The sequence below is a fragment of the Agelaius phoeniceus genome, chromosome 2 (genome assembly GCF_051311805.1).
Source record: "Agelaius phoeniceus isolate bAgePho1 chromosome 2, bAgePho1.hap1, whole genome shotgun sequence".
In the NCBI taxonomy this organism is placed as follows: domain Eukaryota; kingdom Metazoa; phylum Chordata; class Aves; order Passeriformes; family Icteridae; genus Agelaius; species Agelaius phoeniceus.
This window is the reverse complement of record NC_135266.1, coordinates 2,541,906-2,569,731: the sequence shown is the minus strand read 5'-3', so window position 1 is coordinate 2,569,731 and position 27,826 is coordinate 2,541,906. Positions and strand designations below refer to the sequence as shown.

Here is a 27,826-nt window from a genome sequence, read left to right as displayed (position 1 = left end):
GCAGAGCTGTTCTTCACAGCATGAAGTGATTTAATTTCAGGAATTTCAGCTGGTCACAGTTTTATCTGTGCCAGCATTTCCTAGAGGATCCACAGCAGGGATGAGGTTTGGTCCTGCACCTGTATAATTCCATAATTCTATATACAGTCTTGTGTATGTGTGTGGTAATATGTGTAAAACGATGAAATTATTTTAATCTGTGTATAATTTTATTGTATCAATCACATTGGCCACCTCAAGTTTCAGAAGTTATCTCCTTTCTTTACCCATTCCTTGCTAAGCACACAAGATAATGTGTTAATACGTTTAAAATGATGAAATTATTTTAATCTGTGTAGAATTTTATTGTATTAATCATCACATTGGCCACCTCAAGTTTCAAAAATTATCTCCTTTCTTTACCCATTCCTTACTAAACACACAAGATAATGTGTTAATACATTTAAAATGATGAAATTATTTTAATCTGTGGATAATTTTATTGTATCAATCACATTGGCCACCTCAAGTTTCAGAAATTATCTCCTTTTTTTACCCATTCCTTGCTAAGCACACAAGATAATGTGTTAATATGTCTAAAATGATGAAATTATTTTAATCTGTGGATAATTTTATTGTATTAATAATCACATAGGCCACCTCAAGTTTCAGAAATTATCTCCTTTCTTTAGGCATTTTTTACTAAACACACAGAACAATAAAAGTGAGTGAAGTGCCAGAGGCCCAGAGGAGACCCCAGAGCTGCAGCCCTGAGAAAAGCTGGGATGAGAGTTCTCCATGGAGTGTGTAAATCAGAGCATGCTCCTTGACTGATGAGGATAAGAACTTTTTTTTTTTTTTTTTTTGGAGAGGAAAAATGCAGGAGGAAGAGCTGGTGGATGTGGTTTGATAGCAGATGAAAAAGCAGAGGCTGTGTGGGAGGAGGAGAGAGGGGAATGGGGCGACAGCTGAAGAGCAGAGGTAAGGAGTAAGGCTTGAACATGGAGAAAATAACTTTATTACTGCCTTTTCCAGCATTCCCTGCAGCTGCTGGTTGTTATGTACATCTCTCATAATTTTAGCTATAAAAATGGTGCTGCTTTGGGCTGATGGTTTCACTAAAATGTGGGACAAGGTTGGATTTTTACAGCTTGTTTTATTGAGAATCACTTTCCTGCTCCAGCGTGGGTTGTTTCTCATTGGTTTCTCAAGCCTGTGCTAAATTGTGCTGCTGAATTTATCTAAGAAATGTTTCAAGAACTGCTTCAGGAAACAGTTCAAAATATACTTCTTAATTTGTAAAAGAAACCAATAAATATATAATTAAAATAATAGCAAAAGCCAGGCAATAGCAGGATCAGTATCGAGGAGATTTTAACATGGAAAATAATATTTTCTTCAGTTTGAGAGTATTAATTGTAATAAATTTATGATTTCTGCATGTGGTGAGCACTTAAATTTGGAGTTTAGATCATTTGGAAGTGGGGTCACAGATTGCTGAGTCTCACAACATTTGCTGCACAAACATCCCACATGTAAATTTTTATTCAGCTTTTTTCCTTTGAATATCGATTTCCTTACAGAACTCAATGCCTTAACAGCTTCAGACAGAGAAACTAAATAAAAATAAAGCTGTTTTCATTTGCTGAGAGAAAGAAAGAGAGATTGTGGATATATATGGATATTAATTTGGATTACTGAACCATTCGCTTATGGCTCTTGTTTTAGTGATTGATTTTTGATGTTTTACTTGGAACAAAGAAATAAATCACAATTTCTTTTGTAATAAAGCATTCAACTGATGAGCAGGTCATATTAGAAGTAGAAAAAGTTACATTGGTCTCATTATTAAAATAATTTCAAGGAAGAGCAGCATTCAGCTGGAGAAAGCGTCTCATGTTAAGAGCTGTGCCTGGATCTTCTTTGCTTATGGAATAAAGTCAAGTTTTAGGAACTAAAAAACATCTTTAAATCCTCAGGAGTTTTAAAAACTTATTTAGTGAGAGCATGTCTCTGTATTTCCATGGAGTCAGAATCGATGCAAATCAATTCCAGGAGGTATTGCTGAAATTCTTCTGCAAGATAAGGAACAATAATCGGTGTTTTGATGCCTGATTGTCAAGATCTAAATAAAAAATTGCATCTGGCATGTTTTGACTTTAGAACTTATTACACGAAGTGAGCAATTACCCCAGCATTTTTCTGGCCTGGAAGACATTTCTTCTTTCCAAGATGGAATTGTTGGGCTTAGGGCTCGTGAGGGTACCACAGCTCCCTGTCAGGAGCTTTTATCTGGTTATTTCCCATTTCTGAACTGTCTTTTAGGTGTTGGCATCTCAGTACAATTATTTGCTGATGGAAAAGCAAATACAAGAGCTGAAAACAAATGGTAATTTTTATTGTTTTGCTTCTTTGGAGAGAGGGGCACTTTCCCAAAGTTACCATGAGCAGTATGAGCTGCAAATTAAAATCAATACTTGAATTTCCAAGGTTTTTGTTAGGAATACCTGGAAACATTTTTAACTGCCTTTCTACCTTTAGAATATTTCTGTCATTATTTTAAATTAACATAGTTTGGAGCTTTTTGCAGTTACGGGAGGTTTTTCCTTATTTTCCTTTTTTTTCCTGTTTTAGCCTCTTTTTTCTTCCTGTTTTAGCAACTTTTCCTTTTTCTTCCTGTTTTAGCCATATTGCTATCAATAACACATATTGATATTAACAATAAATAATTTTGATATTAAAACACATGTGGTAGGGTGTTGGATTTGGTGTTTCAGTCCAGTGGTATTTCTGAATATCCAGAAAAGATAAGGGTTTGCTTTTGCTATCTCTGCAGCACTTCTGGAGGTGGAAGTGAACTCCAAATATTTCCAAGCTTTTTTCTATCCTACACAATCCACTCTGTTTAATTAGCAGCCCAGGTTAGACATTTTTGAACTGCAATAAACTTTATTCTAATTATTGCTGCTCTTATTGCTCCATAGATAAAAAAATTCTCCATCTGTTCAAGGACATTTTTTCCTCTTAGAAGCATTTGATGATTTGCTGCTATTTGATCATTTTGCTGGCTGAATTTTACTTTCACAGCCACTGTCCCAATCCTCTTTTTTTTTTTGGCAAACTGAAAGCACATATCAAACTTTAAACTCAAAATTAAAAAATATTTTTTTTTTCCTCACAGTCTCCTGTTTTCCCAGCAATTATGTTCAAAAACTAAAAACCTGTCCTTATTTAACCAAGGATAAATTAATTAATCACTAAATATCCCATATTGATATAGATTTTGTCTGGCTTGAGTGCATTAGTTTGTGTGCAGCTATGCTGAAAGTGCATTTTAAACTCCTTTTTTTGCATTTTAGTACTGGTCAAAGTAATCCCTGAAACTTTTGCTTTGAGGACAATTCATTTTTAGAAGTTACCCCTTCAGTTTGGGACTATTTAGTATAATATAATGATTTTCTACAAAGTTGTATTTAATCAGTTAAAAGTTTATTTTTGGAGTGGATTTGTGGTAGAATTAAAAATTTTGGATCATTTGTGACACTAAAAAGAAAATCAGCCAAGGTCAGGACAGTCCTACAAAAGCAAGGACTGAAACAAAAACCCTTCTGAAGTGGAGAACCTGGACAGAACGAAATGAAGCAAATCCTTGCCTGAATTAATACAAAATTTTAGGGTGAAAAAAATCATCTTTTTCAGGTGGCAATTCAGATAATTCGCACAAACCAGAAGTGAGGGGTGTTTGCAGGCCCTGTGATTTAATTTGAGTCAATCCTGAGTTCTCTTTGGGCTGAGTTGCACTTTGGAGTAACTCCTGCTCACAGTGTGGAGCACAGATATCTGCAGGGGCAGGGACAGGGGGTTCTGCTCAGAAAAACCCCAGGAAAACCCCAAATCCTGCGGAATAAAGAACGTGCCCTGCTCAGAAATGCTCCTCCCCGCCTGTGTTTGGGTCTGCAGGACAGTTCCCAAGCACTGCCTCACTCTGGGTCTGTCCTTGTTTCATTCTGTGAGTGAATTTCCCCAAAATCCTGAATTCCGGTGCTGAGCTTTCCCCTGGGCCTGGGGATCCAAACGCGCCCTTGTGGAGTAGGAGCTCGTGGTGTGTTGGACTTGAGGCAAACCCTGGCTTGGTTCCATAAATTTGGACCTTACTTTGTAAGATTTAAATGAATTTTATATCCAGTTTTAAAGGAGAAATTAAACTTGAGGTGTTTGTTTCCCCATTTCTCCCCGAAATGCTTTCGGCTCCCTCTGGAGTTTCTGGAGCTCGTTCCTGGATTTTAAATGCAAGGTGCAGCCCAGGGTTGGATCTCCATCGTCCTGGGTTCCCTCTGGGGCAAAAACTTTGCTCCTTTTGCCCTGAACAAGGGTCAGTCCCAGCAGGAGAAAGTGTTACCTCTGAAAAAGGAGAAAATAATGAAAAACCACGTGGCCGGGAGAACTGTAAATGAAATTGTATCATCCATTCTCACAATTGAGCATTGTGTGAATACTGTGTTTAAATATGGTGCTTTCAACCGTGTTTTGTAAAAAAAAATTATCAGTTTCTGCTAAACTGGGCATTAGTGAGGCTTCTTTCAAGGTTCAGTATTTGCTAGCCAAGTTTTACATTGCTGTGTATGCATGCAATGTATTTTTGAATCATGAAGCTTCTTTGATAGTCTGCTAAATAAAAAGCAGATTTACTTTCTTTTTTTTTTTTTTTTTTTTAACTTGAAAAAAAATAATCCCATGCTGTCATGGTAATATTTTAAAAATATCTTTGATTAGCAAAGAGATGTTAAATGAAAATCAGTGGTAGCTTAATGCTGGGTTTTGGAGCAGGACAACACGCCAAGTGTATTCTTGACATTTTAGTGCAAAATTCCCAAGAAATTCTTTCTTTCCAATATGTTCCTTTTGGAATTTGGAGACCAGTCTGTCACCCTGAGTGTGTTTTAGGAAGGAATATAAAATCCATGGTCCATGCTGAACATCAGCCCTGCAGTTTTGGGGCCGTGCTGCAATCCCTGAGTTGTGGCACTTTTTAAAAATTTTTTTTTATTTTCTTCTACTTAAAAAAAAATAATCCCATGCTGTCATTTCCATTTTTTAAAAAATATCTTTGAGTAGTGAAGAGATTTTAAATGTAAATTAGTGGTAGCTTAATACTGGGTTTTGTCTTTGAAGCTTGATAACAGACCAAGTGTATTCTTGCCATTGTAGCGTAAAATTCCCAAGAAATTCTTCCTTTCCAAGATGTTCCTTTTAGAACTTGGAGACCTCTCTGCCACCCTGACTGTGTTTATAAAGGAATATAAAATCCAGGGTCCATGCTGAGCATCAGCTGTGCAGTTTTGGGGTCGTGCTGGAATCCCCGAGTTGTCGTATTTTTATTAATTTTTTTTAACTTTTTTTATTTTCTACTTTAAAAAAATAATCCCATGCTGTCATGTTCATTTTTTTTACAATATCTTTGATTAGGGAAGAGATCTTAAATGAAAATTAGTGGTAGCTAAATACTGGGTTTTGTCTTTGGAGCAGGAAAACACACCCAACGTATTCTTGACATCGTAGTGTAAAATTCCCAAGAAATTCTTCCTTTCCAAGATGTTTTTGGGAGGCCATGCTGCCAGCCTGGCTGTGTTTATAAAGGAATATAAAATCCATGGTCCATGCTGAACATCAGCTGTGCAGTTTTGGGGCTGTGCTGCAATCCCCGAGTCATGGTACTTTTTAAAACTTTTTTTGCTTTCTTATTTTTTTTACTTTAAAAAAAAAAATAACTCCATGCTGTCCTGATAATCTTTTACAAATATCTTTGATTAGTGAAGAGATCTTAAATGAAAATAGGTTAGTGGTAGCTTAATCCTGGGTTTTGGAGCAGGATAACAAACCAAGCGTATTCTTGCCCTGGTAGCGTAAAATTCCCAAGAAATTCTTCCTTTCCAAGATGTTCCTTTTGGAATTTGGAGACCTCTCTGCCAACCCGAGAGGTCCATTTTTGCTCGTGGTGAGAAGTTAAATTTGGAGTTCAGATCATTTAGAAGCTGAAGTCTTTTGAGGTGGGGTCACAGAGTGCTGAGTCTCAGAACATTTCCCGTGCAGTTTTGGGGCCGTGCTGGAATCCCTGAGTTGTGGTACTTTGCAAACATATTTGTTTTACTTTCTTCTATTTTAACAAAAATAATCCCATGCTGTCCTGTTCATTTTAAAAATATCTTTGATTAGCAAGGAGATTTTAAATGAAAATAAGTGGTGGCTTAATACTGGGTTTTGTCTTTGGAGCTTGAAAACAAACCAAGCGTATTCTTGCTGTTACAGTGTAGAATTCCCAAGAAATTCTTCCTTTCCAAGATATTTTTGGGAGACCACACTGCCAACCTGGCTGTGTTTATAAAGGAATATAAAATCCACAGTCCATGTTGAACATCAGCTGTGCAGTTTTGGGGCTGTGCTGCAATCCCCGAGTCATGGTACTTTTTAAATATTTTTTTGCTTTCTTATTTTTTTTTACTTTTTTAAAAAAATAACTCCATGCTGTCCTGATAATCTTTTAAAAATATCTTTGATTAGTGAAGAGATCTTAAATGAAAATAGGTTAGTGGTAGCTTAATCCTGGGTTTTGGAGCAGGATAACAAACCAAGCGTATTCTTGCCATTGTAGCGTAAAATTCCCAAGAAATTCTTCCTTTCCAAGATGTTCCTTTTGGAATTTGGAGACCTCTCTGCCAACCCGAGTGTGTTTTAGGAAGGAATATAAAATCCAAGGTCCATTTTTGCCCATGGTGAGAAGTTAAATTTGGAGTTCAGATCATTTAGAAGCTGAAATCTTTTGAAGTGGGGTCACAGAGTGCTGAGTCTCAGAACATTTCCCGTGCAGTTTTGGGGCCGTGCTGGAATCCCTGAGTTGTGGTACTTTTAAACTTTTTTTCTTTCTTTTTTTTTTTTTTTCCTTTCTTCTACTTTAAAAAAATAATCCCATGCTGTCATGTTCATTTTTTACAATATTTTAGATTATTGACCAGATATCTTAAATGAAAATTAGTTAATGGTAGCTTAATACTGGGTTTTGTCTTTGGAGCAGGATAACAGACCAAGTGTATTCTTGCCACTGCAGCATATCAATGCCAAGAAATTCTTCCTTTCCAATGTGTTCCTTTTGGAATTTGGAGACCTGACTGCAAACCTGACTGTGTTTTAGGAGTATATGAATTTAAAATCCAAATATAATATAAACTCCACGGTCCATGCTGAACATCAGCTGTGCAGTTTTGGGGTCATGCTGGAATCCCTGAGTCGTTGTACTTTTATTAATATTTTTTTAACTTTCTTTATTTTCTACTTTAAAAAAATAATCCCATGCTGTCGTGTTCGTTTTTTTTACAATATCTTTGATTAGTGAAGAGATCTTAAATGAAAATTACTGGTAGCTTAATACTGGGCTTTGTCTTTATACCACGACAACACACCAAGTGTATTCTTGCCATTGTAGCATAAAATTCCCAAGAAATTCTTCCTTTCCAAGATGTTTGGAATTTGGAGACCTCTCTGCCAACCCGAGTGTGTTTTAGGAAGGAATATAAAATCCAAGGTCCATTTTTGCCCGTGGTGAGAAGTTAAATTTGGAGTTCAGATCATTTAGAAGCTGAAATCTTTTGAGGTGGGGTCACAGAGTGCTGAGTCTCAGAACATTTCCCGTGCAGTTTTGGGGCCGTGCTGGAATCCCTGAGTTGTGGTATTTTGTAAACATATTTGTTTTACTTTCTTCTACTTTAAAAAAAAAAGAATCCCATGCTGTCATGTTCATTTTAAAAATATCTTTGATTAGCAAAGAGATCTTAAATGAAAATTAGTGGTGGCTTAATACTGGGTTTTGTCTTTGGAGCTTGAAAACAAACCAAGCGTATTCTTGCTGTTACAGCGTAGAATTCCCAAGAAATTCTTCCTTTCCAAGATGTTTTTGGGAGGCCACACTGCCAACCTGGCTGTGTTTATAGAGGAATATAAAATCCATGGTTTATGCTGAACATCAGCCGTGCAGTTTTGGGGTTGTGCTGGAATCTCCAAGTCTTTGTAATTTTACTAATGGGTTTTTTAAACTTTTTTTATTTTCTACTTTAAAAAATAATCCCATGCTCTCATGTCCATTTTTAAAAAATATATTTCATTACAAAGAGGTCTTAAATGAAAATTAGTCCTAGCTTAATACTGGGTTTTGTCTTTATACCAGGACAACAGACCAAGTGTATTCTTGCCATTGTATCGTAAAATTCCCAAGAAATTCTTCTTTCCAAGATGTTCCTTTTGGAATTTGGAGACCAAACTCTGCCATCCTGACTGTGTTTATAAAGGAATATAAAATCCATGGTCCATGCTGAACATCAGCTGTGCAGTTTTGGGGTTGTGCTGGAATCCCCAAGTCGTTGTACTTTTATTAATGGGGTTTTTTTACTTTTTTTGTTTTCTACTTTAAAAAATAATCCTATGCTTTCATGTCCATTTTTAAAAAATATATTTCATTACAAAGAGGTCTTAAATGAAAATTAGTGGTAGCTTAATACTGGGTTTTGTCTTTATACCAGAACAGACCAAGCGTATTCTTGCCCTTGTAGCGTAAAATTCCCAAGAAATTCTTCTTTCCAAGATGTTCCTTTTAGAATTTGGAGACCAAACTCTGCCAACCTGACTGTGTGTTAGGAAGGAATATAAAATCCAAGGTCCATGCTGAACATCAGCTGTGCAGTTTTGGGGTCATGCTGGAATCCCCGAGTTGTCGTATTTTTATTAATTTTTTTTAACTTTTTTTATTTTCTACTTTTAAAAAAAAATCCCATGCTGTCATGTTCATTTTTTTACAATATCTTTGATTAGGGAAGAGATCTTAAAATTACTGGTAGCTTAATACTGGGTTTTGTCTTTGGAGCGGGAAAACACACCCAACGTATTCTTGACATCGTAGCGTAAAATTCCCAAGAAATTCTTCCTTTCCAAGATGTTTTTGGGAAACCACTCTGCCAACCTGACTGTTTTAGAAGGGAATATAAAATCCACAGTCCATGCTGAGCATCAGCTGTGCAGTTTTGGGGCTGTGCTGGAATCCCTGAGCCCGGTCCATGTGAAAATGCGCTGTGGTTTCACCTTAACATTTCCCAGACATTTCTGCAGCTCCCAAACCCCTCCAGTGTGACATGGTGGGGAGGCTTTTTTTCCCTCAAAAAAGGCAAAAATGAGGTCCAGCTGAAAGCTTGTGGGAGTTTAATGCGTGTTTACAGTGCTAAGAGGAGAATCTTTGGCTCCTGTGCTGCTATTTCATATTCATGAACACTAAATTCATTCACATTTGATGTGTGTAACCCTGCTGAAAGGCAAAATAAACCTGCTGGAAAACCCTCAGCTAAGAATTGGGTATTATCAGGGAGAAGAAAAAATATTTGCTTAGGTTTTATTTACTTTAATCATTCTGCTGCTAATTCCAAGATTTTCAACAAACAATTTTGTTGTTAGTTTAAAAAAAAAAAAGTTTTGGTACCAAATAAAAATAGTATTATGTGATAGCTGTTGAAGAGAGCCAGTTTTAGCTGCTGAATATATTGCATCTAATTTATTGCCCTATTAGCTGAGAACAAAATTCTTCTGTATTTTCTTTTCCTTAGTCTATACAGAATACTTTTGAGAGTAATTTAATATATACGTGTACAGCATTTGGGGTTAGATTTATATCTTAATTTATGCTTCCAAACATGACTTGGATTATATCATTTAAAAAAGAAAAATCAACCCACTTTAATATGCATCATGCTCAGATTTTTATGCAAAAGTGGAATGTCTTTTCCTTTCTGCCTAGGCTTATTTTTAGCCCAGTTGCCCATAGGTTTAATTTACTGTAGACTTTTCCTTCAGAAAAATAACAATTTTATTACAAAGTAGGTGTCACGAAGAATTAAACGCCCGCCCTGTAATTTCTCACACCTTTTTTCTGGTAGGATAAATCACCACCTGGCAGAAATCTGATTTATCAGCCTTTGGCTGAAGTGTTTGGCGGTGATGTTGTGTCAAAGGTGGACCTTGTTCCTGTGGGTGCTTTCCCCTCAAAAGCAGATTTATGGGCTGGGGCAGCAAACCTGGCCCAATTACTGCTGTGGGACCGGTTCCCCTCTCAGAGCTGCTCGTGCACTCTCTCATTCTGACATTCAGAGCTGCTGGTAAAGGAGATTTTGCCCTGTGATTTTTAGTATCCTGTGCTTTAAAATAAAATGTGATCATTTACTGATGCTGAGCCTGAACTTGGATTTTCGTGTAATAACGCGTGGACAGTGCATTTGTGAGGAATTAGAGAAATCCTTCTTTAGTTGTTGTGTGTGCATGTGGAGCTGACTGAACACTAATTAAACAGTTTAGAATATTTTAACACAACTCCACTTTGCTCTTTTTGTCCATGAGGAGACAAATCTGTAAATTCTGCTTTTAGCAGAAACCTCGAGCAGGCCTCAAAATCAGCCCTGAGAAATGCGCACAGTGTCCTAAAACTCCATCAAATGAGGGAATTCTTGTTTCAGTGGACTGCTGGCCTTTCACATGGAATATGGTTCCCTTCCCAGTGTCATGGGCTTTTTTTTCCACATGCATGGATGGCCCCAGGATTTTTTTTAGGGTTTTTTTTGTTTGGTTTTTTTTTTACAGCTAGGCTTTCAGTTCTGGATGAGGTTTAGCCTTTGACCCAGGCACTTTGTTACAATAAACAGTTTGTTGATGAGAGCAGCTGCTGGGAAGATTGTTTCCAGACTGTTCTGCCGCAGCTGAGGAAGGAGAGGAAGCAGAGTCTGGGATGCACCTTACAGCCTCCTCCTTGTTCCTCCCCTCCTCAGAGCTGTGTGTGCCCAGCAAACCTCCTGCACCTCTTCCCACCCTTCTCCTGGCACCCCAGTTCCAAGGTGGAGCTCTCTGCTGAGAGCAGGAGAGATGCAGACAAAACAAACTCCCTGTGAAGAACATAATTAATTTATTTTTGTATTATTTTTAACCCATTTACCTATTCCCACCCTTCTCCTGGCACCCCAGTTCCAAGGTGGAGCTCTCTGCTGAGAGCAGGGGAGATGCAGTTAAAACAAACTCCCTGTGAAGAACAGAATTAATTTCTTTTTGTATTATTTTTAACCCATTTACCTATTCCCATCCTTCTCCTGGCACCCCGATTCCCAAGTGGAACTCTCTGCTGAAGGCAGGGCAGATGCAGACAAATCAAACTTGCAGTGAAAACCATAATTAATTCCCTTATGTATTATTTTTAACCCATTTACCTCTTCCCATCCTTCTCCTGGCATCCCAGTTCCCAAGCAGAGCACCCTGCTAAAGCCAGGGGAGATGCAGACAAATCAAACTTGCAGTGAAGACCATAAATAATTTCTTTATTTATTATTTTTAACCTATTTACCTGTTCCTATCCTTCTCCTGGCACCCCAGTTCCCAAGTGGAACTCTCTGCTAAAGCCAGGGGGGATGCAGACAAATCAAACTCACTGTGAAGACCAGAATTAATTTCCTTATGTATTATTTTTAACCTACCATTATTTTTAACCTTATGTATTATTTACTTATGTATTGTTTTTAATGTATTATTTTGTGTATTAGTTATATATTATTTTTTACCTCTTTACCTGTTCCCATCCTTCTCCTGGCATCCCAGTTCCCAAGTAGAGCACTCTGATGAGGCCAGGAGAGGTGCAGATGAATCAAGCTTGTTGTGAAAACCATAATTAATTTCCTTATGCATTATTTTTTACCTACTGCATGTCTTATTTTTAATCTTATGTATTATTTACTTATGTATTGTTTTTAATGTATTATTTTTATGTGGTTTTTTTGACCTATTTACCTCTTCCCATCCTTCTCCTGGCACCCCGATTCCCAAGTGGAACTCTCTGCTGAAGGCAGGGCAGATGCAGACAAATCAAACTCCCTGTGAACACCAGAATTAATTTCCCTATGCATTGTTTTCAATCCATTTACCTCTTCCCATCCTTCTCCTGGCATCCCAATTCCCAAGCAGAGCACCCTGCTAAAGCCAGGGGAGATGCAGACAAATCAAACTTGCAGTGAAGACCATCATTAATTTCTTTATTTATTATTTTTAACCTATTTACCCATTCCTATCCTTCTCCTGGCACCCCAGTTCCAAGGTGGAGCTCTCTGCTGAGAGCAGGAGAGATGCAGTTAAAACAAACTCCCTGTGAACACCAGAATTAATTTCTTTTTGTATTATTTTTAACCCATTTACCTATTCCCATCCTTCTCCTGGCACCCCAGTTCCCAAGCAGAGCACCCTGCTGAAGCCAGGGGAGATGCAGACAAATCAAACTTGCAGTGAAGACCATCATTAATTTCTTTATGTATTATTTTTAACCTATTTACCCATTCCTATCCTTCTCCTGGCACCCCAGTTCCCAAGTGGAACTCTCTGCTGAGAGCAGGGGAGATGGAGACAAAACAAACTCACTGTGAAGACCAGAATTAATTTCCTTATGTATTATTTTTAACCTACCATTATTTTTAACCTTATGTATTATTTACTTATGTATTATTTTTAATGTATTATTTTATGTATTATTTATGTATTATTTTTGACCTCTTTACCTGTTCCCATCCTTCTCCTGGCATCCCAATTCCCAAGTGGAACGCTCTGCTAAAGCCAGGGGAGATGCAGACAAATCAAACTTGCTGTAAAGACCATAAATAATGTCTTTATTTATTATTTTTAACCTATTTACCCATTCCCATCCTTCTCCTGGCACCCCAGTTCCCAAGTGGAACTCTCTGCTGAAGGCAGGGCAGATGCAGACAAATCAAACTCGCTGTGAAGACCATAAATAATTTCCTTATGTATTATTTTTAACCTATTTACTCTCATTTTTCATTATTTTTCTCTACAAAAAGTAAGATCTTAACTTATTTTTCATGAGTCACTGAATCCTGCCCTGGGCCCTGCTGTCTGTTCCCCAGGACGAGCTGCTGCCCATTGGATAAATGAATTTTCAGCCTACACACGGTGCTTTCTGAAGCTAAATTTACTTTTGGATTGAGATTTAGGCAGGGATTTATGAGCAGTTGCTGGGTGTGTAGTCCAGGAATGGGTTGAAATCTAAGATGCTTTGTGTTCAAAGAGATGGGCTTGCAATGAAGAGGGGAAGGACACCTTGCAGCGCTTTGTTAAAAATCTTTCCCTTTTTTGGATGAAATATTCCACATATGGGTTGGGAAAATGGATCCACTGTGTTTATGTAATGCAATGCTTGTTTTTAAACCCACTCTGAAGAGTGGAGACAAAACCAAGGCCCTTGGTTGGGTGGCTGGAATGATCTCTCAGAAATGATGAGCTTTTCCTGCCTCTCCTCAGCGAAATATCCCCCCAAAGCCAAAATAACCTCTGGAGACTCCTCAAAAATCAGGTTGGTTGGGAATTCCAAAAGTGACCAACCCTGCCATCTCTCTAAATGTTCTTCTGTGCTTTGTGCAGTCCAAATCTGCTGCTTTGCGCCGTGTCTCGCTTTAGGAAATATAAAAATATTATTAAGAAACTGCAACAGATTTACAGGCTGTGCAGAATCCTGGGAATGCAGAGCAAGTACCAGCCAAGGAGCTGCAGCTCACGAGAACATGAAATGAAAATGTGCCTCACTTGCAGGACAATAAAATCTTTATGAAGTTCTTCAGGCCGCGGGGAAAGGAGGGAGTGCAGAAATGGGGATTTGAAAGGTTCTTACCCAGTGAACAAAAACACCACTGGTGAAAATAATGGCCTGAAATTAATTGTAAGCAGCTAATGTTAAAGGAGTTTCCTAAAAATGTCCTAAAAAGTGGATTCATTGGAGTGCTTTGTGTATTTCCAGATTGTGAATGTGGTGGAAAGAGGTTTTTGTGTTTCAAAGTTCTGTTTGTTGCCTTTGTCCCAGTTGGTAGAAAATCCATCTCCAGGCTGGCACTGCCCTAAGTCTGGGTGTGAATGGGCAGGTTGGGAATGTTATTCACTATTAATGACATCAGCATTGAAAGTATTCTTATTTTTATTTTCATTTATTATTTTATTATTATTGTCCAATGATATCTAATACCCATTCTTCATCCTCTCCACTTCCTCTGTCATCACCAAGAGATGATTTTCCTCATTTCTCTAGATCAAATTCTTGCATCTGTTTTCTTTTTTTTTCCTTCTGATTTCTTCAAACTTTTCCTACAGGAAAAGTCATTGTACTTTGTTTTTAAGAGAAAATCATGCACTTTAATGAAAGATTGAGGTAGTAAACTTAATAGATAGCATTTTACAAAACCTCATTAAAAGGTGGGGCTTGAAATAAATAAGGACAGTAGACAACATCATTTTTCCTGCATATTATGTGTATTTACAGTAGCTAAATATATTTGTATGTTGAGATATTTATATATTATTTATAAATAATAAAAATAAATATATAAATATATTACAAAATATATGTTTATATATAAATATGTTGAGATATATATGTTGATATATTTATATCTTTTTGGTCATGTTAAATACCACTTCTGTTGGATCCAAGTGATGCTGTGGGAGCTCTCCAGTGATTAATTAATTAATGAATTAATTAAAATTGAACACCTTCAAAACTGTTGAGCAAAGCTGTGTAGGACAAGGAGCACGTGGAGATATTTTTGGTCTGTATGTGTGTGAATTTTTATCTTTCAGGCTGAACTCAAAGGACAACCCTCCATCAAAATATTTCCTTTCCTATCAGTGCTGACAGAGAATCCATGGGGATGAAATATAGAAATTTGAGATCCTGTTTGAGCTGTGTAGCGCTCCTTTGGGAGCAGGAAATTCAGGAAAAACAAAAAAAAGCAGATTTTAGTCCTGTTGGAGGTGTGATGTCTGGTTTTGCTTCAGGCAGGCTCCTCTAAAAATTGGGTGCTTTGTGCCTGTGTAATCCTCACCTTGCAGTTCAAAAAAAAGAGCATATATATAAATATAAAATATATTAAAATTTATAAATAAATATGGTTTTGTGTCTATATATATATATATATATACACACATACATATATATATTAAAAAAAAAATGAGATTTAATCACTCCATCAGCTGATAAAACATGAATCAGTGCATCACCTGGAAACTTCTCAAAATTAAAGATAGTTAATTGAAAATCATAAGATTTTATACAAATGAAGGCAAAAAAAAAAAAGTTTTAAATCACGTTTTGTGTCTCCAGAAAGTGAATATTTGACCTCGCTTCACAAGCACAGCTAAAGTACAATATTTTAATCTCAATATTGATTGTACAGGTACAATATTTTAATCCCAATATTGAGTGTACAGTTACAATATTTCAATCCCAATATTGATTGTACACGTACAATATTTTATATCCAATATTCAATGTTCAATTACAATATTTTAATCCCAACATTGAGTGTACAGTTACAATATTTTAATCCCAATATTGATTGTACAGGTACAATATTTTAATCTCAACATTGAGTGTACAATATTTTAATCTCAATACTGAGCATACAGGTACAATATTTCTTTTAATCCCAATATTGAGTGTTCAGGTACAACATTTTAATCCCAATATTTAGTGTGCAGGTATAATATTTTATTCCAAATATTGAGTGTACAGTATAATATTTTAGTCCCAATATTGATTGTACAGGTACAATCTTTTATATCCAGTATTGAGTGTTCAGGTACAATATTTTAATCCCAATATTGAGTGTACAGTTACAATATTTTAATCCCAATATTGAGTGTTCAGGTACAATATTTTAATCCCAATATTGAGTGTTCAGGTACAATATTTTAATCTCAACATTGAGTGTACAATATTTTAATCTCAATATTGAGCATACAGGTACAATATTTCTTTTAATCCCAGCATTGAGTGTTCAGGTACAACATTTTAATCCCAATAGTGATTGTACGGGTACAATATTTTAATCCCAGTATTGAGTGTTCAATTACAATATTTTAATCCCAATATTGATTGTACGGGTACAATATTTTAATCCCAGTATTGCGTGTTCAATTACAATATTTTAATCCCAATATTGATTGTACAGCTCCAATATTTTATATCCAATATTGAGTGTACAGTTACAATATTTTTATCCCAATATTGAGTGTTCAGGTACAATGTTTTAATCCCAACATTGAGTGTACAATATTTTAATCTCAATATTGAGCGTACAGTACAATATTTTAATCCCAGTATTGAGTGTGCAGGTATAATATTTTATTCCAAATATTGAGTGTACAGTAAAATATTTTAATCCAAATATTGATTGTACAGGTACAATATTTTAATCCCAATATTGATTGTACAGGTACAATATTTTAATCCCAGTATTGATTGTACAGGTACAATATTTTAGTCCCAATATTGAGTGTTCAGGTACAGTATTTTACTCCCAATATTGAGTGTTCAGGTACAACATTTTAATCCCAATATTGATTGTACAGGTACAATATTTAAATCCCAGTATTGATTGTACAGGTACAATATTTTCATCCCAATATTGATTGTACAGGTACAATATTTTCATCCCAATATTGATTGTACAGGTACAATATTTTATATCCAATATTGAGTGTACAGTTACAATATTTTAATCACAATATTGAGTGTTCAGGTACAACATTTTAATCACAATATTGAGTGTTCAGGTACAATATTTTAATCCTAATATTGATTGTACAGGTACAATATTTTAGTCCCAATATTGATTGTACAGGTACAATATTTTAGTCCCAATATTGATTGTACAGGTACAATATTTTAATCCCAGTATTGATTGTACAGGTACAATATTTTAGTCCCAATATTGAGTGTTCAGGTGGAGCATCATGGTTCATTTAAATCCTCTCCTTTTCCCTCACAGCAGAGGAGGGAACTGATGGAAAATGTTTGTTTTATGGCATTGTATTTTTAGCTTTCCTTTCGTTTCACCTCCATGCTTTTAACAGGAATCAAATTGAAATGGAATTTAATAGGAACCAAATGAATTTAGGCTGCGGGTGAATTTTTTTTTTCCCAACAAAGAATTGCATTGATGGGGAGTCTCAGGCCCATGGTAGAAAAAAGCAGCTCCCAAATCTGCCCAGCTAAATTGCATTTATCATGTGTACATGAGCATGCAGATAAAAATAAAAACCCACATCCAAACCCTGTCTATATAAACAGATTGTAAGAATAAAGTCTCGGATTTGGGGTTCTTTTTAACCATTCCAACTGGGTGTGCTCAGTGCAGAACTCCCATTGTTTGACAGAGCCCAGGTGCAAATAAAATCTTCTCCATCAGGAGCTGTAATTTTGTGTTATTTTATACTGCAGCAGAGAAGGCTCCAGATGCAGCTGGTTTCTGTCTCTGTCTTCCCTCCTTGGTGTTCAGTCTCAGCCTCTAAGTGAGCACTGGGGAAAAGGGAAACTTAATGATTATGAAATTAAAAAGAATTTCAAGCAGCAAAAGCAAACTTCAGTTACGGAGCATTGCTGCACACACCTGACCAAACTCTTTAAATTACAGAGAGCAGATGTCAAAGTAAATAAATACATGAAACACAGCTTTTGCTCTTCCTTCTTTGTGTTGCAATTAGCACAATTTGTGCTGATGAGTGGAGGAGCTGAGGGTCTGGAGTGTGCAGCAGCTGAACTTTGTATTTTTGGGAATTTTGGGAATTGCTGTCCTCTGCATCTCCCCTCTTGCTCAGAGCTCCTCATTCAGTGCCACTCTCATCCTGACAAACCAGAATTCTCCTGCTGTGGCCATGGGTACAGTGCTTGGAAATTCCCAGTTTCAATTCCCAATTTCAGTGCTTGGAAATTCCCAATCTCTCCTTGGTTCTCTTTAAATTATTCCAATTGAGCTTTGGAGCGTGGAGAATTTATTAGTGAGAGGTGTTGGGTAGTTTGTGTGGGTGCAGTGCTTTTCTGCTTTTGGGGACTTTTCTTTTACAATACATTAAAATTACATTTTTTACCATTTAAAACACAGGTAGAAACATTCTCTTCCTATAAATATTAACCTTGTAGATGAGTTTAATATTTATGTTAAGAAATGATTATTGACATAATAATGTTACAATTAGCACAATTTGTGCTGATGAGTGGAGGAGCTGAGGGTCTGGAGTGTGCAGCAGCTGAACTTTGTATTTCTGGGAATTTTGGAAATTCCCAATCTCTCCTCGGTTCTCTTTAAAGGATTTCGATTGAGCTTTGGAGTGTGGAGAATTTATTAGTGGGAGGTGTTGGGTAGTTTGTGTGGGTGCAGTGCTTTTCTGCTTTTGGGGACTTTTCTTTTAGGATACATTAAAATTACATTAAATTTACATTAAATTACATTAAAATGACATTAATTTTTTTTTTACCATTTAAAATACAGGTAGAAACATTTTCTTCTTAAAAACATTAAACTTCTAGATGAGTTTAATATTTATGTTAATAAATGATTATTAACATAATAATGTTACAATTGGCACAGTTTGTGCTGAATTTGTGCTGATGAGTGGAGGAGCTGAGGGTCTGGAGTGTGCAGCAGCTGAACTTTGTATTTCTGGGAATTTTGGAATTTTGGAAATTACTATCTGGAGTGTGCAGCAGCTGAACTTTGTGTTTTTGGGAATTTTGGAAATTCCCAATCTCTCCTTGGTTCTCTTTAAATTATTCCAATTGAGCTTTGGAGTGTGGAGAATTTATTAGTGGGAGGTGTTGGGTAGTTTGTGTGGGTGCAGTGCTTTTCTGCTTTTGGGGACTTTTCTTTTAGAATGCATTAAAATTACATTTTTTACCATTTAAAACACAGGTAGAAACATTCTCTTCCTATAAATATTAAACTTGTAGATGAGTTTAATATGTATGTTAAAAAATTATTATTAACATCATAATGTTACAATTAGCACAATTTGTGGTGATGAGTGGAGGAGCTGAGGGTCTGGAGTGTGCAGCAGCTGAACTTTGTATTTTTGGGAATTTTGGAAATTCCCAATCTCTCCTCGGTTCTCTTTAAATTATTCCAATTGAGCTTTGGAGTGTGGAGAATTTTTAGTGGGAGGTGTTGGGTAGTTTGTGTTGGTGCAGTGCTTTTCTGCTTTGGGTGACTTTTCTTTTAGAATACATTAAAATTACATTTTTTACCATTTAAAACACAGTTAGAAACATTCTCTTCCTATAAATATTAAACTTGTAGATGAGTTTAATATGTATGTTAAAAATTATTATTAACATCATAATGTTACAATTAGCACAATTTGTGCTGAATTTGTGCTGATGAGTGGAGGAGCTGAGGGTCTGGAGTGTGCAGCAGCTGAACTTTGTATTTGTGGGAATTTTGGAATTTTGGAAATTACTGTCTGGGTGTGCAGCAGCTGAACTTTGTGTTTTTGGGAATTTTGGAATTTTGGAATTACTGTCTGGGTGTGCAGCAGCTGAACTTTGTATTTGTGGGAATTTTGGAAATTAGAATCTCTCCTTGGTTCTCTTTAAATTATTCCATTGAGCTTTGGAGTGTGGAGAATTTATTAGTGAGAGGTGTTGGCTAGTTTGTGTTGGTGCAGTGCTTTTCTGCTTTGGGGGACTTTTCTTTCAGAACACATTAAAATTAGGTTTTTTCCCAGCCCTTCTCGTGGCAGTGGCCACCAGGGGCTGCTGCAGAACGGCGGATGCTGCTGGACCAGGAGAGTTTGGGAATTCCAGCTGCATCCTGGGCTGAAATCCCACAGTTCTGACACGATTGAGTTCCTGGTCAGTGGACTTGGGGCAGAAATGATCCCTAACTCTGCATATATGTTCATTTCATTACACAATAATGTCATTTTTGCTGGGCCAGTTGTGGGATGCTCAGCATCCCTGTTCCTGGAACTTCGTGTGAAGGAAATTCTTACAGTAAAAAATTAATTTTTCTACTGGGACCTGTACTTGAAACTTTGTTAAACACCTAAACCCGTATTTTCTTAGGAATTTGTTAGGAATTTTCTTAAGAATTTGTTTGGAATTTTCTTAGGAATTTGTCTCCATATTTTCTTAGGAATTTGTAAAAATCCCCCTCCTTGATGATGTGTTCATATTTTTGATCAGCTCAGCAAGCACATAGGCATTATGGTGGAAATTAGCTTGAGAATTATACACATAAAACAATTCTTAAATACTTTAGGATGTGTTAGAAGCAGTGAAAACAAGAAGTTTGCCTAAAATCCATGGGGGGAAAATCACTTGAAATAATTCACTCAGGAGAGTAAATGGTTGGAACTGTGGGGCGAATTTGTAATAATGGAACAGCACACAGAAATAGGTGCTGGTTTGCTCTTGCCAGGAAATATTGTGTGGCAAAAACACATCATAATTATCATTTATTTACAGTGTCATCACACTTTAGTCACCTTTATTTTGTACCTTAATTTCTGTCAGACTGTAAACCCGGCCTTAGGTGAGTTAATTCTTGGTGAGTCAAACCCAGTTTTTACTTTGGGTGAGTTAAAATCCTCTTTCTGTAAAATTCTGTGATTTTTAGAGAGATTAAATTAATTTTTAGGAGATTAAATGACTTAATTTCTGTCAGACCGTAAACCCAGCCTTAGGTGAGTTAATTCTTGGTGAGTTAAACCCAGTTTTTACTTTGGGTGAGTTAAAATCCTGTTTTCTCTAAAATTCTGTAATTTTTAGAGAGATGAAATTAATTTTTAGGAGATTAAATGACTTAATTTCTGTCAGACTGTAAACCCAGCCTTAGGTGAGTTAATTCTTGGTGAGTTAAACCCAGTTTTTACTTTGGGTGAGTTAAAATCCTGTTTCTGTGTGTAGGAGTTGCACATCCAGGGCTGCTGAGTGAATTTCTGTGTTTGGAAAGCAATAGGAAAACACTCTCTGATTAAGCAGAGTTTTTCCATGTTCTCCCTGACAGAAATGAAAGCTGTAATTTTTCTAAATATCAGTTACAGCCAATCAGTTACTGCGGGTATGTAAAACAAGTAGGATAATGTGTAAGGAATTTATTTATTCTGTCAAAGCTCTGAGTGAAGGTGCAGGTCAAAGAAATGCTCACAAAACCTTTAATCATCATCACATCATCATTTATGATGCAGAGCAAAAAAAAAAAAAAAAAGGAGAGGGGGGGAAGGAAATATTTAAAGATATTTTATCCAAGAGTTTAGACAGAAAATATTCAGAGGGAGCTTTAAGAAAGCAAGATATGAGGAGTAATTTCTCTGTAACTAAAATTTAGCTGCTGAGCCTCTCTTAGGCTTGGGGCTTGACAGAATTTGGGAAAAATTATTCTTTGCTTTGTGTCCTGTGCTGCCCCTGGGCTGACAGCACAGGCTGTGGAATTTGGGCGCAGGTCATTCCTGGGGGTGGAAATCCAGGGCAAGGCGTTGGCAACAGGAGCACTGCTCTCACTCCTTCTCCAGGCAGAGCAGAGGGATGAGGAAAGGAGGAGCAGTTCTTGGGTACATAACTGTTTGTGGGGAGTTTGCTCTCCGTTTGTGCCTTTTGAGGAGTTGGGCTGGAGCTCAGGCACATCTGCAAGGGCAGGAGAGCTTAGCCCTGCCTCCAGCACTCACAGGAAATGTATTCCAGTTCCCAGATACAGCACTGGTGGGAATGACGGGTGTGGGTTTGCTTTGGAATATTTTTGTTTAAAAATCAGATCTCTTCCTCTTGGAAATTTGAGGGCAAGCATCACTAGTGCCTTATTTCCAGTCGAATTGAAGCCACAATTTTTTGTGGTTTCATTTATCACATACAAGACGACTTCAACTGTCTGAAATTCAAGCTGCACACGGAGCAAAAAGCCCCAGAATCTGTGTTTGTGGCTGTTCCTGAAGTCTCATATCAAACCTCACATCTCATATCAAACCTCTCAAAGCAGAATTTATCTCCAGAAAGAGTGAATGTGGAGCAGTTGGTGCAGGGTGTCACCACAGGGGTACTGGCAGCAGCAAATCATCCTTTAGCTGAAGGTGTGACCTGCTTTAGCAGATATTCCACTGAGGAATCACTAAATGGTTTTTTCAAACTGCTGGTTTGGCCTTCAAATTGAGTCCTAGTTGTGGGAAATGGATTTGTAGGGAATTCTCCAAGCCTGACAGAAGGCTCACACAGTGTGTGCATCTGTGTGCAAACCTTGAGACCAGAAATGCTGGCTTAGAAATGCCCTGGAGTAGGACAGACATTGCTGAGAGAGAAATGGAGCTGGAAACAAGTTTCAAAGGATGGTTTTATAAAAAAGAGTGGACACTGTGGAGAAACAGAACTGTGAAAGATGCATTGCAGTGGGACCCACGAGGGGTAATTTTAGATGTTTGGTTTTAAGGTATTTCCAGCATGGCGTGGCTAAAGCTGATAGGCCAAGAAACACTTACAGTGCATTGTAATTAGGAAATAATTAGCTTCTGATAGTGATGGAGTGAATTATAACATCTGTATTGTCTCACCCTTCTCATGAGACTGAAAATGGAGTAAAAGGTTTTAAAACCCCTCTCAGCTGCCCCATCTCTGGGTCAGGGAAAGGCTCAACCCAACCCTTAGTGCTGGACTGCAGGGCTTCCTCCAGCAGAGCCTCTCAGCACAGTGAAAATGAATGTGTGCCCTCCTTGCTTCAGGGTGTAGAGCACTACCAACAAGAGCACTACAATCCCTGCTACAGGGACAAATTAAGCTTAATTAATCTTCAAAGGAGTGCGGTCTCGACTCCAGGAGAGTGTCAAGTACGTGCAGCAGAGCTTCGTTTTTGAGGAGGAAAAGTTTCCCTGTTTTGAAGCAGAAGATTGCTGGAGTAAAACCATTTTTGGAAGAATGTTGGTGCGTCCTCACATGGGTGATCTGCCTTTCTGATCTTGCTGCCCTTGCCCACAGGAGATCCATCTTGCTTTCCTGAAATGGCTGGAGGGGAGCGTGGATGCCGAGGGGCTGAGGGCGTCCAGCAAGGTGTCCCTGAAGTTTGTTCCATCCCTTGAGCCCAAGGTGGAGGTGACTCCGTCCCTGGTGCCCGTGATCACGGACATGGGGAGCTTCTCCTCGGAGCATTTCAGCCTCCAGACCTATCAGCAGCATCTCCACACCAAGAAGCTGGGAAAGATCCTTCTCTTCACTGAGGTGACCACGACAACCATGAATCTTCTGGACGGGTAAGATGGGGATCCAGGGCATCCTGAGTCAGTTTTCTGATTGGGAATTTTTAATTGTGGTAACACACAGTGCTCACAGAGAAGCTGGACACAAAGTAAGGAACTTTAGAATTCATAATTGTGGTAACACACAATGCTCAGAGAGAAACTGGACATGAAGTGGAGAACTTTATGTTCACAGGATATTAATTGATAAGATATAAAATACTGAGCCATAAAGAGTGGGGAAAGCTGGAAACTGGACATGAAGTAAAGAACTTTATCCTCATGGGGTATTAATTGATAATATATAAAATACTGAGCGCCATAAAGAGTGGGGAAAGCTGGAAACTGGACATGAAGTGGAGAACTTTATGTTCACAGGATATTAATTGATAATATGTAAAATACTGAGCCATAAAGGGTGGGGAAAGCTGGAAACTGGACATGAAGTAAAGAACTTTATCCTCATGGGGTATTAATTGATAAGATGTAAAATACTGAGCCATAAAGGGTGAGGAAAGCTGGAAACTGGACATGAAATGGAGAACTTTATGTTCACAGGATATTAATTGATTATATGTAAAATACTGAGCCATAAAGAGTGGGGAAAGCTGGGAACTGGACATGAAGTTAAGAATTTTATCCTCATGGGGTATTAATTGATAATATATAAAATACTGAGCCATAAAGAGTGGGGAAAGCTGGAAACTGGACATGAAGTAAAGAACTTTATGTTCACAGGATATTAATTGATAATATGTAAAATACTGAGCCATAAAGGGTGGGGAAAGCTGGAAACTGGACATGAAGTTAAGAACTTTATGTTCACAGGATATTAATTGATAAGATATAAAATACTGAGCCATAAAGAGTGGGGAAAGCTGGAAACTGGACATAAAGTTAAGAACTTTATCCTCATGGGGTATTAATTGATTGATAAGATGTAAAATACTGAGCCATAAAGGGTGAGGAAAGCTGGAAACTGGACATGAAGTAAAGAACTTTATGTTCACAGGATATTAATTGATAATATATAAATTATATATTTTATATATATATATATATATATATATATATATATATATATATATATATATATATATATATATTTGATAATATGTAAAATACTGACCCATAAAGGGTGAGGAAAGCTGAGTAGGACAACTTTTTGCTTGGTAGTGGAGTTTAATCTTTATTCCTCTGAACATCACCATAAGAACATTTGATTTAATAAATATTCATATTTAGGAGATTAAATACATTGTCTAGTGGAAGTTCTGCTCTAAGCCTCTTCCTTGAGAGCAATACCAAGGAGGTAATACCAAGCAATACTTGAGAGTGAAACCAAGCAGGTTTTGCCCCTAATTTTAACCTTCCTGTTTCCTCTCATTTCTTTTGCTGAATATTTCCCTAAAATGCTCTTTAGTGCTTGGTTTGGGCTCCTAAAACATGGATTAGGGCTCTGCTAGAGGTTCTTCCATCATCACACAGATGAGCCTTGTGAATGAGCTGTGGGATACCTCAGAGAAGGTTCCTCATTGGAGTTTAAATGGGATTAAGTGATAGGAAAATCACAGTTACTAAATCTCAGCCCGGAGTCTGTGCACAAAGGCTGTACTGTCGTGTTTAGTGGAAATCTGCTGGAAAAAACTGTCTTGGGGAAGTTGTTGCCATTCAGGACAGAAACTCCAGGCCTGCAGCTGTAAATCCTTGGGGCAGCTAGTTTTGAATATCAGGGTTAATTTATCCGCAGAAATGAATTTTACAGGTGAAAAACAAACTCAGGAATTTTTTTGGGGGGATTTTTTTTCTTAAATCTAGATTAAATAGTCATGAGTGTTGTTGTCACTGAAGAGTTAACCAAGAATAATGGCTTCAGTTCTCAGCCTGAGAGCCTAAATTGCAATTTGTGGACAAATACAAATTTCAGTTCCAAACCATTCCCTGTGTGTTCAAACATCCACACGTTAGACAAAAAGTTGCTGTCTAATTTTGCAGATCCTCTCCCCCAGATTTAATCCTGCAGCTGATTTTGCAGTGGCTTTTGCAGAGATAAAGACTTGCCAGTTTGATAAGAGGCCATGGAGAGTTATTTTACAGAAATTCAGTTATTTGTAGCATTTGCCTCTTTGTTTTTAGTGCTCACAGCATGTTCAGCCCACAGGGTTGAAAGGAGGATTGTGAAGAAATTGGTGATAATTGAATAAATCAAGAGGTTTCTTCCCTCAGTTTGTTTTGGTAAAATGAAGTGTTTAATTCAGAGGTTTGGGATTTGATTTGCAACAAGCTAAATGGAATCTGACCAATTTATGAATCATTAATTATCAAGGCAAGGGAGAGAAGAGAAGTGGTCTTGATTTTTCATGTATGTTTAAAAGTTGGTTTTTTATATTAAATAATCCAAATACAATGAAGTGCTCACAGATGTAGGTCTTCAAGATTTCCCCCATCGTGATGAGGCTTAAATAGTTAATTTTCAGGTAAGTTCTGAACTACAAATCCTGACTCTACATATCTGAGGCTTAAATAGTTAATTTTCAGGTAAGTTGTAAACTACAAATCCTGATTCTACACATCTTATGCTAGGAAGATGGTCCTGGGCAGATCATAATTTGAATTATTAATTTATTAATAATCTATCTTAAATTTATCCTCCAAAAAGACCTTTCTTTTATAAAGTTGAAATAATTGTCTTAGGTGTTATGGCCGATGCTGTAAATACTCTGTTGTCATGGGTAATGGAATAATGTAATCCTTGTGATTTGCAGCTCACTGAAGAACCTTGAGATTTAAATGATAGCATTTCATAATCTAGAAATCGATGCAAATTTTGCATCTAGAAATCGATTCAAAAATCAGGTAATTTTTATTGAGGGAAAAAGTTGTCAGTTTTTTAAGGTGCTTCCAAAGGAACCACTATGAATTTGTTAGGAAAAGTGTGTGGTGCTTGTGTCTCATTGTCAGTCCTGAATGGAAGGAAAAAACATCTCAGGAAAAAGAATTCTCTTTGCTGAAAGAAAAAACAGTTACTCTTTGATCATTCAGGATTCCCAGAAAAACATTGCAGCACTTTAATCAGGCATTGCATGAAGGACTCTGTTAGAATCTCCCAAATTCGACTCTCTCAAATTCTACCAAGTTTTGATGGTTTAAAATACACAGACACCTCAAGGACTTAATGAATGGGATTTGTTGTAAGTTGTTTTATTAGTAAATTACCCAAAAAATTCAGCATTTAACTCCTGCCACTTCAGATTTTCTCATACCTCTCCCACCTCATCCCACTGGATGCCAAACTTTCATCTCCCTTTTCCAAATTAGGGTCTCCCAAATTTGTCTCAAATTTCACAAAGTTTTGATAGTTAAAAATAGTTAAAAATGTACAGACACCTCAAGAACTTAATGAATGGGATTTGTTATAGTAGATTATCCAAAAAATTCAGCATTTAACTTCTGTCACATTGGATTTTCTCATACCTCTCCCACCAACTGGATGCCAAACTTTAATTTCCCTTTTCCAAAGTAGGGTCTCTCAAATTTTACCAAATTTTGTTGGTTAAAAATATACAGACACCTCAAGGACTTAATGAATGGGATTTGTTGTAGTAGATCATCCAAAAAATTCAGCATTTAACTTCTGTCGCTTCGCATTTTCTCATACCTCTCCAACCAACTGGATGCCAAACTTTTATTTCCCTTTTCCAAAGTAGGGTCTCCCAAATTTGTCTCAAATTTTAGCAAGCTTTGATGGTTAAAAATATACAGACACCTCAAGAACTTAAAGAATGGGATTTGTTGTAAGTTGTTTAATTAGTAGATTATCAAAAAAATTCAGCATTTAATTTCTGCCGCTTTGGATTTTCTCCTACTGGATGCCAAACTTTAATTTCCCTTTTCCAAAGTAGGGTCTCTCAAATTTTACCAAGTTTTGTTGGTTAAAAATATACAGACACCTCAAGGACTTAATGAATGGGATCTGTTATTGTAGATTATCCAAAAAATTCAGCATTTAACTTCTGTCACATTGGATTTTCTCATACCTCTCCCACCAACTGGATGCCAAACTTTTATTTCCCTTTTCCAAAATAGGGTCTCTCAAATTTTACCAAGTTTTGATGGTTAAAAATATACAGATACCTCAAGAACTTAAGGAATGGGATTTGTTGTAAATTGTTGAATTAGTAAATTATCCAAAAAAATTCAGCATTTAATTTCTGTCACTTCGCATTTTCTCCTACTGGATGCCAAACTTTTATTTCCCTTTTCCAAAGTAGGGTCTCTCAAATTTTACCGAGTTTTGTTGGTTAAAAATATACAGACACCTCAAGGACTTAATGAATGGGATTTGTTATAGTAGATTATCCAAAAAATTCAGCATTTAACTTCTGTCGCTTCGCATTTTCTCATAGCTCTCCCACCAACTGGATGCCAAACTTTAATTTCCCTTTTCCAAAGTTGGGTCTCCCAGATTTGTCTCAAATTTTAGCAAGCTTTGATGGTTAAAAATATACAGACACCACCTAATGATTGGGATTTGTTATAAGTTGTTTAATTAGTAAATTATCCAAAAAAATTCAGCATTTACTTTCTGCCGCTTTGGATTTTCTCCTACTGGATGCCAAACTTTTATTTCCCTTTTCCAAAATAGGGTCTCTCAAATTTTACCAAGTTTTGTTGGTTAAAAATATACAGACACCTCAAGGACTTAATGAATGGGATTTGTTATAGTAGATTA

The 27,826-nt window shown here is 36.9% G+C and overlaps 1 protein-coding gene across 4 annotated transcripts in view; it reads left to right on the top strand.

Annotated features, from left to right (window-relative positions):
• Positions 1–27,826, top strand: part of HLCS (holocarboxylase synthetase) — a 153,482-nt gene that overhangs the window by 29,538 nt on the left and 96,118 nt on the right. For all 4 annotated transcript variants that reach the window (XM_077193160.1, XM_054628172.2, XM_077193155.1 and 1 more), the window contains exon 6: positions 22,838–23,109. In XM_077193160.1, the coding sequence (XP_077049275.1) occupies positions 22,838–23,109 (272 nt within the window). The remainder of the gene's footprint in view (positions 1–22,837; positions 23,110–27,826) is intronic.